Below are 18,527 nucleotides of genomic sequence, written 5' to 3'. Positions count from 1 at the left end.
AACAAATGTGTGTCTGAGCAAATGTTTCTTTTAAACGAACATATAAAAGTATCATTATCAAACAAGTTTAGTCCTTCCAAGCACCCAAGAATTTAGTTTCATGGAAATTCACGCTTAAAATTTCTTCCTCATTTATAGGATGAATTACCCAATGAAACAGGGAATAGAATATTAGCCTACTTTCAAATACCATACTTTCTTTAATATAGCATTAACTATTTAAACCAGTGGATAAAGGAATGTTGTACAAAGACAAGTGTTCATCCATTATCATTGGAAAGAGGCTTTTTTCTAGGATGGTGTTTAACTGAGGTGAATGGCTCAACATGAATTCTTTGTAAGTGGATGGGTTTTGAGTGAGTTAAAATTTTGTCTGAAGCATTCACACTTCAAAATACTAAAGTAATTCAAAAAGATCTGAGAAAAAATTTCCTAAGAAGTATAAGCCAACATCACTGACATTCAAAGTAATTTAAATAACATTAATGTTTTAATGAGTTTGGTTTTATTTCTTATTAATTCATTTTCTCTCTTCTACATGCATTTTTGTAGCTAATTAAAGATGCAATTTAGCACTGATGTGTAAGAGAGATAGGCTATAATGCTAATAAAACTTACCACAGTTAAACTCCTCCATTGTTATTGAAGCAACTGATCTTCCCTGTAATTTCCTGGGATACTCGCATGTTGCAGCAGCTTGGGTGATGCTGCTTTGAGCATAGTTCTTCAGTAATTCTCCCAGCCACATTAGCTGACAATCACACACCAGGCCATTGGAATCCAAGCGGCTGTAGCAATGTAAAAACAAGGACTGAATTAGGACATTTTTGTCCATCTTGTGGAATTTTGCAACAAAATTGTTTCCATTGTGCAATTAGCACTCAATTCTATCTTTTTCCATTTTCCGACACTATTATCCCCTTTCTTCCCACTCTCCAGGAGGTCCATGGGCACCATTAATTATCCAGTACCGCACCAAAGGGACCCTTCTTGCATGACATGGACAGTGAGGATTCTCAGGCTATTGCCATAGTATCATCACAGTTAAGCCCAATTCTGAGTTCACCTTATCCTGTATGCACATTGCCAACAGAGGCCACTGTAGAGTGATTAAGATTGGTAACTCTGGCTCCAATTTCCCGCTTCCCTAACCCAGCATACTGAAGTTAATTTGATGTCTCCTAACACCTGCTCGCTGAGGTTAGCTAACGCGGCAGCGTGCATGGATCAATCCTAGGACCTTTCTGGTCAGCTACTCATTATGTGAACTCGTTAAACTATTAGCATAGTTCTGAGTTTCTGTCTTATCACAGATACAGAAAAACTATCCTTACATGATGTTTCCAAGCTTTACCTACATGTAAGGAAAGGAAGAAAAACAAAGAAAGCAAAAGAAAAAGTTAAACTCACCACTTATAGGAGGTTTACTTTTTAAAAGAATTGCACTCTTTTGGAGGAAGACAGGTTTTGGTATGTACATGCTAACATGTTGAAAGGACCAACTGAAGCTAGTGTAATATTAAACCTGGGGGAAAGTTCGTGATTCATCTAAATATCAGCTTAGATCAGTTAGGCTAACTGGCCTCTTTTTGCGCTGTAAATTCTATGTAATTCTGTGTGTTCAGCATAACATCTTGAAAAAGCTGCTGATAAACTATGGATGCCAAAATGGAATTGTAATGGGTCAAAATAAAGGTGAGGCTTTCTGCTCTCAACAGTCTTTTCTCATACAGTATAAAGTGGTTGCTTCCCCTGATATTGGTATTCTTGTGATTGTCCTGATGAGTGCAAGATGAAAAGCTTTGACAAATGTCTTTTTTCAGCAATACTGAAAGGTGAGGCTAAAGGCACTCACCGTTACTAATGTATATAGGGTACAACAGCTGCAGACAAGGAATGGATGTGTTTGAAAATACAAATAGCTATAAGTTGCTGTCTGAGTCATGTCACTCTATCATTAGCTTCCTAAGAACTGCCCTTTGTTGTTGGATAACAATTAGCATATATTGAATGTCATGAAGCTGCTATACTTGTGCGGCAGATATTAAGTATACTCATCACAGATATATAGGGCTAACAAATTGTAGGATAAACAACTTTTTAACAATGTAGTATATGTTAATTACTTTGAATTACCCTTTCTGGCACTTAAAATTAACTATTAAATGTGTGGAGTCTCATTCCTTCAGCTTTAGATTTTTTCATGGAAGATTTTGAAAAATGTCAAATTTTGAATGTTACCTTTTTATTTCTTTTCCTTTCTGTCTCTTTTTATTCCTCTCTTAATCCAACCTCTGTTTTCCTCTCTTTATTTTTCTGTCTTTACCTGACCTAACATTGAGTTTGGCCCCTTTAATTCACCTCCTCCTTAGCCCTTCCCCTCTTGTTTGTTTCCCAGTCTGGTTATGGATATACCTTGTTGAATATGCTGTTCACTCAGGTCCCACACTGCTGTTTTCCTCACTGTGCTGTTATTAGCTCATATTTTCAACAACTTTGTGGACAAGTATTTTTGAGCTGAAAGTTACAGGGGGAACTAACTAATGACAGAAACTGTTAAGTGGCCTGCTGCAGTAAAATCAAACCCAGTACAATGTAAGTATAATACTGGAAAATCCAGTAAACCACTGGTTTTCTACATAATGATAATACTTATATAGCAAATCAGCAATTCAAAGATCTCAAAGCACTTATAGAATATGTGATTCAATTAGGTAAATTACTAAAATAGCACACAAAGCCAGGCCAATGCTGAACAAATAGCTGAAGTTTTCAGCACTTACAGTCGTTTTAGTGAATTCAATTGAGAGAAGGTTCCGGCAGGAATTCTTGATATTTTGTTATTGTGTAAGAATCTGAGAAATGAACAAGACAAGTTATAACAAAAGGAATCTGCTTTTGCATCTAGTTACCTCATTTTTCCTCATACAGTCTGCTCAATAATTATACTTCTGTAAAATATCTGCATGGCTTACTATTTCGACTTTAATCTCATAATAATGCACTGTCTAATGAGATTCGCCTATCTGGAAAGAAGATGGTTAGTCTCATCCTATTCTTTAACTCAGGGAATTTAGTGACAACATTGATTGCTGTGGGATTTGACTACATAAGCTAATCTGACAGTCTTGGTGCATCAAGTGTTTCCAAAAGTTTATCATACACCTTCTGATGTATCAATTCATTATTTACTGTATGATCTACCATTCTCTGATCAAGTGCCAACTTTATTCAAAAATCGTGAGCTCAAGTCCCACACTAGGGGCAGAATTTTATGGCGGTGGGATTCAATGGACTTTTGAATGGCTCACGGCATTTTAAGGCTTTAAACTGAGCACATAATCTAGATTGACATTTTAGTGTGCTGATTTGTCAGAGTTACTATACTTTGAATGAGATGTTAACCAAGTCCCTATTTACCTGTTCTGATGGATATAAAAAATTATATGGTCTTGTCAAAGAGGAGCAAATATTACCTTATTGTCCTTGCCAACACAAACAAAAATGGGATAGATTGTTATATGTAGGTGCCCATTTGTTTAGTTAACAGCAATGACTGCACTTCAATTAGTTCATTACTTGTATAGCATTTTGGAATATTTCTGAGGCACATAATGAGGTACTAAATAAGTGGAAGTTATTTCTGTCAATATGATGTCTATCTAATCTGATAATCTCCTATACTCTGTCTGGTCTGACAGAGGATATAATGTTTGATATCTGACCTGAAAGTCTCCTATTGGTGCTTGATCTGGAGTTCAGTATGCAGTGTCTGATTTAGGACATCATTTGGGGGACACCTTCACATTCAGGTCAAATTCTGTACCTTTGCCAATGATTCCATTGGCCTCTCTAAGATCATTGTCTTTGGTGCTAGATTAATGCAAGTTGTTATAATCTGATCTTTGTCAATTGAATAGGGAGATCCACAATCATTATTAGCCTTGTGAAGAGATTCCATTTTCTGGCAGCCTACTGAGGGACATCTAGCTTATTTAACCTAGTACTGCCATTGGGAACACAAAATTCCTATAGGCCTTGTAGACAGTGCCTCCATTTGCTCGAGTGATGTTAGTGGGTTTAGTGCAATAAAGCCAAAAGTTTGTATATGATCACTATGGATTTAATTCTCTTTGTGTACTATTCAATGCATTCACATAAAGAAAGAAGAAATGAGCAACCTTCCTCCATAGCACCTCAGGCCACTTCAAAGCGCTTTCCAGCCAATTCATTGCTTTTGAAGGGTAGTCACTATTGATATGCAAACAAAAAAATCCTATCTGTACTGTTTTAATAGTCAGAAGCTAGGTTCAAATAATTGGATTAATTACTGTATTAAGCGCTGCAAATAGTAATTTTTGGGAACACAGTAGCAAGCTGATTAAAAACAATATGCAAATTGAATTAAATCAACTGGTATGCAGGTACATAGTAGCCCAGATCTTCCAGTCTCCAAGTGGTTGGAAACCGGACATGGGACCTAAGATGTGCATCGGGACACTGCGGAAGTCCCAATAGCCTGACCTCGCTGAGAATTGCGCAGGAAGTTTGAACTTCCGATGGACAATTGCCCTGCTCCCCAGGACCTTCTGTGAATGTCTCTGACTTTGAGATGGAGTCAAAGATTTTGGACAATTCCAATTTACTTACCTGAACAGTCCCAGGAAAAGTTCAACAGAAAAATCCTAGTCTAATGCCTGGAGAACTATACAACTGACCGCCCAATCACTCACATTGACACCCCCCAACTCCCGCATTGACCCCCCAACTACCCCCTAAACCCTGAGAACCTTACCTGAACCGACTACACCTCCTGACCTGATACGACTCCCTTCCCAAGCCAGCCTGACTAGTCCCTGACCTGATAACCCACCTGACCCGACCTGACTATCCTCCAACCCACCTACCCACTCACCCACCTGCAACCCTACACACTTACTGCCCTACCCACCTGCCACCCTACCATCAGCTATCCTACCACCCTAACCACCTGCCACTCTACCCACCTACCACACTACTCACCTTCCATCCTACCCACCTGACTGCATGCCATTCTACCCACCTACCACCTCACCTAACTTTCACCCCACCCACCTGTCACCCAACTTGCTTGCCACCCTACCCTCAACTACCCTACCACACTACCCATCTGCCACCCTATCTACCTACCACCTTACCCATCTGCCACCCTATCCACCTACCACCCTACCCATCTGCCAAACTACCAACCTACCCACCTGCCACCTTACCATCCTACCCACCCAAATCCTCACCTATCTTCCACCCTACCCACTCACCTACTTACCTGCCCCATCCTACTCACTTACCTCACCCAATTACCCATCCTACAGCCCTGCCCATTCACTCATTCATCCACTCACTCATTCATCCATTCCCTAACATTGATCCATTCATCCATTCACTAATATTCAAACTAGCTATTTAAACTTACCCTATTGCATGCTGATGCCATTACTTCCTCCTGGGGCTCCAGTGCTGTTATGACGCTCTTTGTGGGATTAAGAAGCCAGCATTGGAATATCCTGCCAGGAATGTGGAGCACTGTCAAGGCACATAAAGTAGGAATGGAATGGCAATCCAATGGTGATTGCTACTTCTGGGCCATTGTATCTTGCAGCAGAGTTTGGGAATTTCTTCATGTTGTAACAAGACTGTAATCTAGCCAATATTATTAAGGTCAAACTTCAGCCTTGAGATTAACTAAAGTTTCAAACTGTTTAAGCTAAAGAAAGCCAACTTAAGAATGAAATCCTAAATTATAATGAATTTTCTTCATTTGGCTTCTACCATTTTACGTGGTGTCACTACAATGCTGGCTGATCACCCTTCTCCTTCTCCTCTGTCAGCCACCCATTCCTCGTCCAATCCCACTTCCAACTCTCACCACTGCATCTTTCCATCTGGTCTGTGGTCTTTCTCTTCCCCTTTTTCCTGGCAGTCCCATGTCCTTCACTCGCCCCACCTCATTTCCTCTCTCTCTCCGCAACAGATGACCATACCATTTCAGTCTCTTCTTGGCTACTTCCTTTGATGCTCCCACTGATCCTTTGATGTGCTGGTACCTGATTTTTTCCTTTCTCATTACTCCATACATCCACCTCAGCATTGTTATATTCAGTCATTGTTCCTTCTTGTTGTTGCTGCCCAAGTTTATGTAATATATAGCAAGACCGGTCTCAAAACTGTCTTGTAGACTCATCCTTTCAATTTCAGCAATACCTTTTGTCACATAACACTTCTTCCAATTCCTCCACCCAGGGATAATTTATTGATTTATTTCGCTATCTATAATTATATCTTCTGCAACCGCTGACACAAGGTACTTGAAATTATTCACTTTCTTCAAGTCTTCGCCCATAATTTTTCCACTTAAATTCTAAATTCTAATGAATAAAATTCTAATTGCTGGAGGGACACTCTCAACAAGTTAAAAAACTCTTTTGAGAGAGCAGAGGAATTAAAGTCTTTGGTGAGGATCCTTTGTCCAAACCCTACATTCGTATCTCTACTACGTTGCTACGTGTGAATCACTAAGCAAATATCAAATCTTAGCTATATCTGGCCTGGTTTAATTAAAAATATTGTAAAAGTACATTTGCCTTCATAGAAACCTTTTGAAATAGGTTTATTTAAAAATTAGAATGGAGTATAATTTAGGTAATCTCCAAACGAAATTAAATTTTCTTTTTTATTGAGTACATTGATGTTTTCTAGAACTGTACAAGCGATGGGTTAATGCAAAATTAACAAAAGATTTTAGGCACCAGGCAAAAACCCATGAGCAGATTACTACTCAATAGGCATAGCAAAGCCACTGATCCTTTATTTTCCAACATTTTCTTAAAAAAATGCAAAAAAGTTGCCAACGTCCATTCCTTTACTTTGGGAGTATCTGAACCATGTACATGGAGTGGACGGGCTTGTCAGAACCCATGCCTGTCAAATATTTTGAATCATTATCCAATCTGTTGACTCCAGGTATATTATGCTAACTTTTGCAAAATTATTGCATTTGTGAACTTTATTTTGGCAGTTTAAAAGCAGAAGCAATTTGCTGCTCAATTTGTTTAAACCAAAGACTGCAAGATGTGCCAGCTGAAGATAAAACCATTAGTCAGTTTAAATGTAACTAATAAGCTATTCTTGCTCAATCAACGGTTCCTTGGACCTCTCAGTATGTTTATCCAGTGAACGGCTGTGCTTTACAGATCAGCAAGATTGCAGTTTAGGTCCCTTGTCAGTGCTGTGTTGCTAATCCCAGCTGGGATGATGGTAGGGGTGTTACAATTGATATCAGCACTTATGGCTTTTGAGGGGTAGGTCATCCAGGCTTCTCACTCATAATCATGATCCAGTACTTCTTGGTTGGAATGGCTTGTGCAAATACCAGGTAGGAAAGGAAAATGGTTGGCCGGGATATCTCCTGCAATTAATTGGTAAATTAACAGGGATTGTCAAGGTTTCGCCTGTAAAAAAATAGCCACTGGGGAAATGAATGGGAGGCACATGACTCCTGTGGAAATCCACTTAATGACAGTGTCCTAGTTATTCAAGTATGTCCAAGCTGTAAGCGATGCCTCATCATCTCTGGATCCTCTCATGACTGAATAATCTGATGTGAGATTGGCATGGATGTCCACAGAACTGGCAGATTATGTTGTCATTGTTAGTGCATGGGGGACCTTTTGCAGCTGCCTTCTTCTGGGTATGTCAGATTTTGCAAGTTTGGCATGGATGGTTCTCAAAGCATATTGAATCAAATGTCAGTGCTTGTCTCTCCATGGGTCAGTCAGCTGCAGTATTTTCCCAGAGGTGGTCTGCAATGCAGAGGTTTGTAAGGCTCTCTTCAGGGTGTCCATGTATCATTAGTACGGACCACCTCGATGTTGTTTGCCTTGAGACAGTTCCCCATATAAGACCTGCTTGGGGATTCAGTAGTCACTCATGCAGGAGTCATGGCCTAACCAGCTAAGTTGAATTTTACAAAGTGTTCCATGCTGTTGAGCCCAGCATGAAGGAGGATCTTATCGTTTGTGATTTTGCCCTGCCATTGAATTTTTGTGATGGACCCCAGGTGTCTTTGGTGAACGATTTCCAGGGCTTTGATGTGGCGCCTATAGTAGACCCAGGATTCTGTGCCAGATAGCAGTGTAGTAATGACAAAGGCCTATTGGAGTTTGAATTTAGTCTTCCTGATTTTAGCCCACATAAATCAGTGCCTTCAGGGGTGGGGTGAAAGCGGAATATTGACAGGAAAATCAACAAAAATACTTCAATAGAAATACTTTAATAGAAATACTTCAAATCTTGTGTCTATTTGAACAGTTGAAATATTACTTTTGGAGGATACAATGATAAATTACTATACCTGAGGTGTTCATCGCACACCCAAGTTAACCAAGAAATAATCATAAAGCAGGAATGAACCAATTATATCAAATGCACGGGCAGGATTTTTCACTGAGTGGGCGAGCGCACGCCCGAGCCGCTTGAGGGTAAAATGGCACGCGATGATGTCAGGCAAGCTCCTCGACGTCATCACGCACTCGCGCGATATTCCAGTCGCCGGGCACACATAGGAGTCGGCAACATGCCCGCCAATAATTAACAGGCTTATTAAGGCCATTAAAAGTCTAATTAAATGTTATTTTTTGCCGCCTGTTCAACCTTACGGCTGGCGGGCAGGCAAAAAGGCCAAATGGCCTTTGCGCTTTTTAGGAAACCTCATCCACGGGTGGTTAAAAAGCAATTAAAAATAAAATATAAATTTTAACATTTCATTAAGAATATGTCCCTGCTAGTGTGACAGAGTCACATGAGAGGACATGTTTTTAACAATTTAAAAATGTTTATTTTTAATTCTTAAACTCTTCATCTCCCTGTGCCTCAGGGAGCTTTTCCAGCACACATCCATGCTCATGCGCAAAGTTGCACGCTCGGCCTCCTCACCCCCACCCCCCCCCACCCACCCCCAACACAGGCAGCGCTGAGCATTGCAGGACACGTTTCACGGGCCTTAATTGGCTCGCCAGCATGAAATCGCGGTCCGGCCTCAATCGCAGGCGGTGGTCAGCTTCCTGACCGCTCCTGCCCGCCCCCACTGAGCCCGTCGATGAGGGAAAAATCCTGGCCCATGTGAACTTGTTGTGGTCTCTTTGCTGCAGTGCAGCTTCTGTGAAGTTGTAGTATGCACTAAATTTAAAATATGGACATTCCAAATATGTTGGTTAATATGCTGGTTAATTGTCAGCAGTTGAGTTCTGTTTTTTATGTACACCTGTCTCTGACTTTGATTTCCTTTGAGAGTGTAAAAGCTATAGCTTGATTATTCAGAGACATTTGTTAAAGCTAGAATACAGCAATGGCAAAGTATCTAAAATCCTTATTCATGGAAGAGATTGATGATATAATGATCTGTTTGATATATTTACAACATTAACTGTATTTAGCCCAATACATTATTTTTCCTTTTACCACATTAATAAATATAGACTTACAAGTGCAAAAATTAAATTTAAAGGAATTACAGTATGATTATTCATCTAACAAACTGACTGTGTTGTTTCCAAGGACACAAGAACATAAGAAATAGGAGCAGGAGAAGACCATGTGGCCGGCCGAGCCTGCTCCATCATTTGATACAATTCTGGCTGATCTTGGGCTTCAACTCGCCAGACACAATGGGCCTCATGGTCTCCTTCTGCGCTGTAACAATTCTGTGATTCTGTGAACTCCACTTTTTTGCCTACTCCCCATATCCTTTTATTCCCTGTGGGCTCAAAAATCTGTCTATCCAGGCCTTAAATATATTCAACAAAAGAGATCCCACAGTTCCAAATATTCACAACTATTTGAGTGAACAAATTTCTTCTCATCTCAGTCCTAAATGATCGTCCCTTATTCTGAGACTTTTCCCCCGTGTTTAAGATTCCCCAACAAGCAGTTACATCTCTGTGTCTACCCTGTCAAGCCCCTTCAGAGTCTTATATGTTTCACCTCTCATTCTTCTAAACTCCAGAGAACATAAGCCTAATTTACTCAACCTCTCATCATAGGACAACTCTCTCTTCTCAAGGACCAATTTAGTGAGCCTTCCTTGTACCACCTCCAATCTTTCCTTAAATATAGAGACCAAAACTGCACATAGTATTCCAGATGTGGTTTCACCTGTACAATTGTAACAAGACTTTTTTATTCCTGTACTTCAATCACCTTGCAATTAAAGTCAACATGCCATTTGCCTTCCCAATTGTTTGCTGAGCCTGCATGCTAACTTTCTGCATCCCTTGTATGAACACACCCAAGTCTCTCCGAACATAAATATTTAGAAGTTTCACACCTTTTAAAAAAAATTCCACTCTTCTATTCTTATCACCAAGGTGAAAAATCTCACACTTCCCCACAATCACTCCATCTGTCACCTTGTTGCCTGTCCCACCCCCTTCGACCAGTTTATATTTAATCTCATTTCTATATGTCTTTGTTCTGATGAAGGGTAGTACGGACTCGAAATGTCAACTGTATCCCTCTCCGCAGATGCTGTCAGACCTGCTGAGTTGTTCCAGGTACTTTTGTTTTTGCCCATTCACTTAACCTGTCTATATCTCTTTGCAGCTTTTCTGTGTCCTATCCTTCCAACTAGCTTTGTATCATCAGCAAATTTGTATGCATTATTCTTTGTCTCTTCATCTAGGTCATTAATATAAATTGCAAATATCTGAGGGCCCAGCACTGATCCTTGCGACACTCCACCATTCACTGCCTGTCAAACCGAAATTGCCCTGTTTATGCCCTCTCTTTGCCTCCTGTCCATTAACCAATCCTCTATCCATGCTAATATATGACCCCCAACTCCATGAGCCCTTATCTTACTATTAACCTTTTGTGTGGCACCTGATCAAATGCCTTTTAAAAAGCCAAGTATACTATATTTACTGGTTCCAAATATCTACCCTAATGGTTGCATCCTCAAAAAACTATGATAAATTTGCCAAATAGGATTTCCCTTTTGTAAAACCATGTTGACTGTTCTAATCATACTATGCTTTTCTGAGTACATATTTAAGACTTCCTTAATAATAGATTCCAGCATTTTCTCAACAATTGATGTTAGGCTAGCTGGCCTCTGGTTCCCGTTTTCTCTCTCCATACTTTCTTGAAAAGTGGGGAACATTTTTCTGGGGCTATTCCTGAATCTAAGGACTTTTGCAAAATCATAGCCAGCACATCCACTATCTCTGCAGCTATCTCTTTTAGAACCCAAGGTATAGGCCATCAGATCCTGGAGATTTGTTGGATTTTAGTCCCTTAAGTTTCTCCAATACTTTTTCTCTGCTAATATTAATTAGTTCAGGTTTCTCAATCTTTTAAGTCCCTATGTTAACATATATTGCTGATATGCAAGTTGTGAAGTTGTGTCTTCTACTGTGAAGACAGACACCAATTTGTTCAATGTCTTTATAGTTTCCTCATTTCCCATGATATTTTCTCTTGTCTGTGCTTCTAAGGGACCAATGTTCACTTGAGCTGCTCTCTTCCTTTTTATATGTTTATAAAAGCTCTTACAATCTGTTTTTATATTTCTGGTTAGTTGAGACTCATATTTTATTTTTCCCCTTTTGATCAATTTCTTAGTGGCCCTTTGCTGCTTTCCAAAGCACATCCAGTCCTCAGACTTGCTATTATTCATTGCAACATTATAAGCCTCTTCTTTTAATCTAATGCTATACTTAGCTTCCTGTGTGAGCCACAGATGGATTCTTCTTGCTGTGTTTATGTTTTACAATGCAATGTTTAATTTGTTGAACATTTTGAATTGTTTCTTTAAATGTTTCACACTGTTTATTTACTGTCGCACTATTTAGTCAATTTATCCAATCAACCTTAACCAGTTCTCCTATCATACCTATGTAAATGGCTTAGTTTAAGTTTAAGACTATTGACTATGATTGAAGTTTGTCACTTTCAAACTCAACATGGAATTCAATGGTATTATGATAACTATTTCCCAGTAGACCTTTTAATATGACATTACTAATTGACCCTGCCTTGTTGCACAATGTTAGATAAATAGCGATATTTATTCCTAAGTTGTTTAATAAAATATTGCTCCAGTGAACTGTCATGAAAGCATTCTACAAACTCATCTTCTAGACCACCCTTGTCAATTTGATTATCTCAGTGCATTTGAAGGTTAAAGCTCTGCACAATTATATTGCCTTTGTTACAATAAGCTCCAATAATTTTTTGTTTGATCCTCTGCCCAACAATATAGCTATCGTTAGGGGGCCTATAAATTACTCCCACCAGTGTTTCCTGACCCTTGTTATTCCTAATTTCCACCAACATTGATTCTACTTCATGATCTTCTGAGGCCAGATCCTTTCTCATTAATGTCTTAATGTTATCTTTTACTTTCAGGGCTACCCCTCCTACTTTGCCATTCTGTCTGGCTTTCAGAAATATTAGGTACTTTAGAATACTTATTCCCCAACTCGATCACCTTGCAACCATGGGCTGAATTTTCTCCCTGTCGGTGGGGGGGGTTATGCGAGGGCGAGCGGGAGCGCAAGCCCAATCAGCTCCACCGATCGGGTGCGTGCTGCCATTTTACGTGGGCAGGCCAATTAAGGCCCGCCCAACGTGACGCACACCCGGAAGTGCTGTGCGCTCCCTGTGCGGGCGGTGGGAGGGGGGATTCTCTGAGTCGGGGCTGCACTCTTTCACGCATGCGCACAAAAGAGCACAGAAATTTCCCTAAGGCATGGAGGTGCCTCAGGGAGATTAGTTTAAGTTCTGAAAAATTTATTAAAGGAAAAAAAAATTAAGGACTTGTCCCCTCATGTGAAACTGTCACATGAGCTGGGACATGTTCATTAAATTTTTCAAAAAGTTTAATTTAATTAATAAACCCTTCATGAAACCTCATCCCGCCCGGGGATGAGGTTTCATGAAAAATGCGAAGGCCACCTGGGCTCTTCACCTGCCCGCCAACCTTAAGGTTGAACGGGCAGCATTCTTAACAACTTTAATTACTTTCTTAAAATAAAAGCAAAAAACTGCGGATGCTGGAAATCCAAAACAAAAATAAAAATACTTGGAAAATCTCAGCAGGTCTGGCAGCATCTGCGGAGAGGAACACAGTTAATGTTTCGAGTCCGTATGACTATTCAACAGAACTGGTTCAGTTTTGCTGAAGAGTCATACGGACTTGAAACATTAACTGTATTCCCCTCTGCAGATGCTGCCAGACCTGCTGAGATTTTCCAGGTATTTTTATTTTTGTTTTTAATTACTTTCTTAATGGCCTTAATAGGCCTTTGACAGTTTGGCGGGCATGCAACCGCATCGGCTGCGCGCCCTCCGAACTGACAACTAAATGACATGCATTGGGATGCCTGCCCAACGTCACTGCGTATCATTTTACAAGTCGGCGAGTGGGTCCCTCCCCTGCTCGCCGACCGGAAAATTCTTCCCCAAGTCTCTGAAATGGCGATTAAATCTAAGCCATTTACATCTCTTTGTGCCACTTGTTCATCTATCTTAATGCAGATTCTTCATGCATTCAGATAAAGAACCTTCATTTAATTTTCTCACTACTATGCCCTGCACTGATCTTATTCACTGAAGCACTATTCATGTTAAAACTGTCCCTTACGTCCCACTCTGCTTGCCTTTACCCACTTTGCCACACTGTTCCATTGCCTCCACCTTTCTCTTTGGATTTCTAAATCTACCTTCACATGAACGCTCCTGCCACTCATTTACTATAAAGCCACGACCACAGCCCTAGTTACATGATTGGCCAGGACACTGGCCCCAGCCCGGTTTAAGTGGAGCCCATTCCAACAGAATAGCTCCCTCGTCCCTGAGTACTGATGCAAGTGCCCCATTAATCAAAATCCTTTCTTCCAATAGCACTCTTTGAGCTTTGCATTTAATTCACTATTCTAGTTGACCCTATGTCAATTAGCGCAAGCCTCATGTAACAATCCAGAAATGATTACCTTTGATATCCTGTATTTTAATTTGGGCCTTAATATCTTAAACACTCTTAGCAGAACATCATTCCTGGTTCTAGCTCTATCATTAGTTCCCATGTGGACCACAACTGGCTCCTTTCCCTCCCATTCCAATTTACTTTTCAGCCATGATGAAATATCCTTAACCCTGGGACCGGGCAGGCAACAAAACCTTCATAGCTCCCATCATGGCTGCAGAGAATAGTGCCTATTCCTCTGACGATACTATCTCCTATCACTACCACATTCCTTTCGCTCCCCTCACTTGAATGGCCTCCAAAGCAAATAGACCTTATTTTTCTAATGTTACAGCCTGTTCAAAAACTTAGTCAGTGAAACATGAGTCCATTTCACTAATCATTGGCGCTGGTATTTTGTTCTTGGAGAACATCTTGTCACACAAGTGGTTAAAGTGCATCTTTCATCTCACCGTTAGCGTCTTCCATTTATCAATATAATGTTTGGATACATTTCATTGTAGAGATATCCACAGTGCAAGTTGGGCAATAAATGTACAGACTGCTCAATTTTTGCAATCAGGTTATTCATGTGATCTTTGTACTTTAGGGAAAAGTATTTTATATTGTTTACTCAATATATTTATACCCAAATGCAGATAAAACCAAACCCATGTTCTCTGTGTAAGTGAGGAGCAACTAGTTTACAATGAAACTCAGACTTACAATAGTACCATCTGAGACATAACAGTCCTGAAACATGTCATTATTCTAAAGAGCATATGTAAAAATTGAATGTCGTACCATTTTATTTTAAAAAATCATTCACTGAACATCAGGTTTCTGGTTCATACAACTATATCAATCATCAGTGAAATTACATTTCATTTTTATATAAGTCAATAATGGAAGTTCATTAAGCAACAAGAAGGCCCTATGGATCATTTTACTGTATTATGAAGAGTCTCTGTAATATAACATCAGTACCACGTTTTATTTGTTAAGTAGCCCTCTGAAATACTCCCTAAGTTGTGTGAAGCAATCAAATTACTTGTACATCTCATAACTAGCTTGAATTAGATAAAAACAAAAAAACTGCGGATGCTGGAAATCCAAAACAAAAACAGAATTACCTGGAAAAACTCAGCAGGTCTGGCAGCATCGGCGGAGAAGAAAAGAGTTGACGTTTCGAGTCCTCATGACCCTTCGACAACCCACACACACACCTTAAACCAGCTTATATTTCAGCTCTTTCCTGGACTCGAACTCAAGTTCTGTCGAAGGGTCATGAGGACTCGAAATGTCAACTCTTTTCTTCTCCGCCGATGCTGCCAGACCTGCTGAGTTTTTCCAGGTAATTCTGTTTTTGAATTAGATAACTTTGTTCATTGTATTTAGTTATGTTTCCAAGCCAGTGATACATTTTTTAATGCTAAAATTTCAGAAAAATGTTACTGAAAGCAGAAGTAGATTTGGGAGAGGTTGAGAAATTGCATTGAAAAGCAGAAAGTCATGGTCTTCATCTTAGTCTGCAATGACAGTCCATTTATCATCCTCTCCCCATGGCCATTGATGCTGAAAATCTCAATGGGAATTTTTGCACATTAATTGTCCTGGTCCAAGAGCCTGATTTCTGATTTTCGGAAAAATGCATTGCTGTTAAATAGTTGTACATTAAAATAATATGAAACACCAATTTTGTTTTTAAAGTTTTGGTTAATTCTGATCATGATTGTTTTTGTCCTGATAAAGTTAATTGTGTTCAGGAGGTTCTCAGATTATTTCGTTTCATTACTGTTTCTGGAGCATTTTTAAGACACAAGCATGTATACAGTAACTGGAATGTTTTAAATATTTTATTTTTAAATTGTAAATCCCTAAACATTGAATATTTTTAAATTAAATCAGATGCTACATTTGGTCCAGATAATGCATTTCTATATCAATAGGGTAACATCCATGAATAGGTACTTGGGTTTTCTTGCCAAATTGGCTGCACAATCTGTAATCTCAATGACATTAGAAACATGCATTTTCTTGGACCCACATCTCCAACTGTCTTAGAAAGGAAGAAGTCATCTCCAATGCACACACAGACACATGCACAATACACATATGTATCCAAATTTGCAAATATGCAAAGAGTCTGCCTCCTTTTTTAAATTAACTTTCAATGGATCTATAGTTTGAGGGGCAACACGACTGTTAGCTAAATAGGGGAGAATGATGCACACAGCTTATGGGTTTTCATTTGAGCTCAGCTTTCTTGGGGTCAGTAATATAAGAATGCCTATTGATTGACATTGCTAAAACTGGTTATAGATTTCATTGCAATCTAGTTGCTTGAAAGAAGTGGGAACTACAGTATGTAAGTTACCAATCCAGTTCGAAAAGCAATTAGTTTGATCAGTTAGTTCAATAACAAAAACACACAGAAAGTAGATTAAACAGCAGTCCATGCAGCACTTACAATCTCTCTAGTTTGGGAAGATCGCTAAAAGTTTCTGGCTCTAGTATCTCTATGTGGTTGAAATGAATGTATCTGTTGAAAGAATTCACGTTAAGAGTTAGTATTCAGAATTGATGCCTGATGTGGTTTGTTTTCAGAAACCAACTCAAGCTACTGTAAATTGTAGATTTCTCTTATACTAGATTTTCTGTATAACTAAGACTAGAAGCCTGATGTGTTACAGAATATTGGCCTTTCTACTGTATTCACACATTTTTAAGTGTTTCACACAGAGCACAAACTCAATAATCCTAACAGCTGGGGCTCTTCCCAATTTTTTCTGGAGCGATGATAGAATTCCACAAATGACTATTAATAGCTAACAGTTGGTCTTTCTATTCTGTAACAACATTGACATGATGAGTTCATACATGTGAAATGGATTTTGTAATTTCATGATATCTCAAGCAATTGGCATCTACCAGCATATTCAATGACAATGGTTCTTTTTAGTTGTCACTTTTGCTGCGGCTTACTATAGATGCATCTCAGTTGGTTACAGTCTGGCCAAACATCTTACAAGTTATTTAAAAAAATATTGAAAAACCACCAAGTGGGTAAAGGATTCTATGCCAGGATATGTTATCCAACATTTAAAGATTACTTAACCATTCGCTCAGACTGTCATGCCTATGAGATCTTGTTTTCAGCTCAAAATTCAGATGTATGTAATACCCAAAATATGTTGTTAGATGGAAGTTAATTGGTGGAATTCTATCATAATAGAAAAACTGAGGCTGCCCTTCTAATTAATAACTTCAGTTGTTACATCTGGAATTCCTTTTAGTTTCAAAGTCAGGATCAAACATCTACCCAAATGGTGCACTTGACATTCAGTGACTGACCTCTAATGAGCTGCCATGGTTAGTTAACCTGCGAAGTAACTTTAAAAATGCAAAAGATTATTAGCTAAAAGAAAACCTTCCAATTTACAGTAGTAGGAAACAGAAGAGGGAATAAAGCACACAGCAACAAAGTCTAATGAAGCTTAGGTTAATTTTATTTTGCCAGAATAATTAATTGTAAAATAACATGCTTAATCACCTTAAGTTGTTTGAGGAAATATATTCTGTGCTTTCCCTCTTCTGCCCACTCAATACTTAATAGTCACTGCCATAAAATTCAATATAGACAGGCTATATAGTACATACCAATTAATAACACTCTGCCATAAAAGTTTGATTAAAATGACCAATTTTGCTGTTAATTTGTTGTTTATAGGAATAATTGGTGTAGGGAGTAATCTGCTCGCCACTTAGGGCTTCCCATTCAGAGGTTTTATTGTACCCATTTACTCAGTTGGTAATAATCATAAATATAACATGTAGCTATACTTTATGTAAAATTACAAAACTTATAGATATGACTTATAAGAAAAAACACAAACTGGCAACCTTTCACAAGTAGTTGAAATCTTATAATAATTGCTCAAGATGGAACTGAGTCCAATAAACCCAGAAGTACCGATCTCATTCTCTTCTCTGCTGAGCTGGTTGATCTCGGCAGGGGTGTTGTGATGAGCCCCGGTGCCTTTATAGAGACAGAAAAGTCAAGAGTTCTATCTTTGGTTGATAGCTGCTGCTGGAAAATGTGTGTCGCATGAGAGCCAAATCGTTTACAGTTATGATGCCTGCACATGTTCAAAAGTAGCATTAACACCTTCTGGGCTCACATAACACTGTAGGTGTGTGACTGAGCTAAATGTAGAAAAAGCTAGTAGCTGCAGGGCTAAACTCAAGCATCTTCAGGAGAGAAAAGGAGCAAAAGTGGACGAATAACATAATGATCAATGAGTAGCCTTCTTTTGATTTTTACACAGCCATTATATGACTGTAATAGTTATCAACTGTAAACAGGTTACTCATGTTTTGAAACTCTGTAGCAATAAAACATATTTCAGTTTAAAAATAGGGCATTAACGTTATCAAAACACGTTATTTTTTAAGGAAAGCCGCGGTCTGCAAACACAATTTTGCTTTAAAAAGGAAGCAAAGCAGAAGAAAAACATTGACACCTGTC

General features: G+C 39.0%; 1 protein-coding gene across 1 annotated transcript in view; it reads right to left on the bottom strand.

Moving 5' to 3' along the window:
* The window catches only part of LOC121279297 (peroxidasin homolog), a 659,434-nt gene that overhangs the window by 278,958 nt on the left and 361,949 nt on the right, over window positions 1-18,527 (bottom strand). The window contains exons 5-7 of the mRNA XM_041190436.1: window positions 16,470-16,541; window positions 2,784-2,855; window positions 619-788 (exon numbers count right to left, since the gene is read on the bottom strand). Of these exons, the coding sequence (XP_041046370.1) occupies window positions 619-788; window positions 2,784-2,855; window positions 16,470-16,541 (314 nt within the window). The remainder of the gene's footprint in view (window positions 1-618; window positions 789-2,783; window positions 2,856-16,469; window positions 16,542-18,527) is intronic.

Source organism: Carcharodon carcharias, chromosome 6, assembly GCF_017639515.1.
Source record: "Carcharodon carcharias isolate sCarCar2 chromosome 6, sCarCar2.pri, whole genome shotgun sequence".
Lineage (NCBI taxonomy): Eukaryota > Metazoa > Chordata > Chondrichthyes > Lamniformes > Lamnidae > Carcharodon > Carcharodon carcharias.
This window is presented reverse-complemented; position numbering and strand designations above follow the sequence as displayed.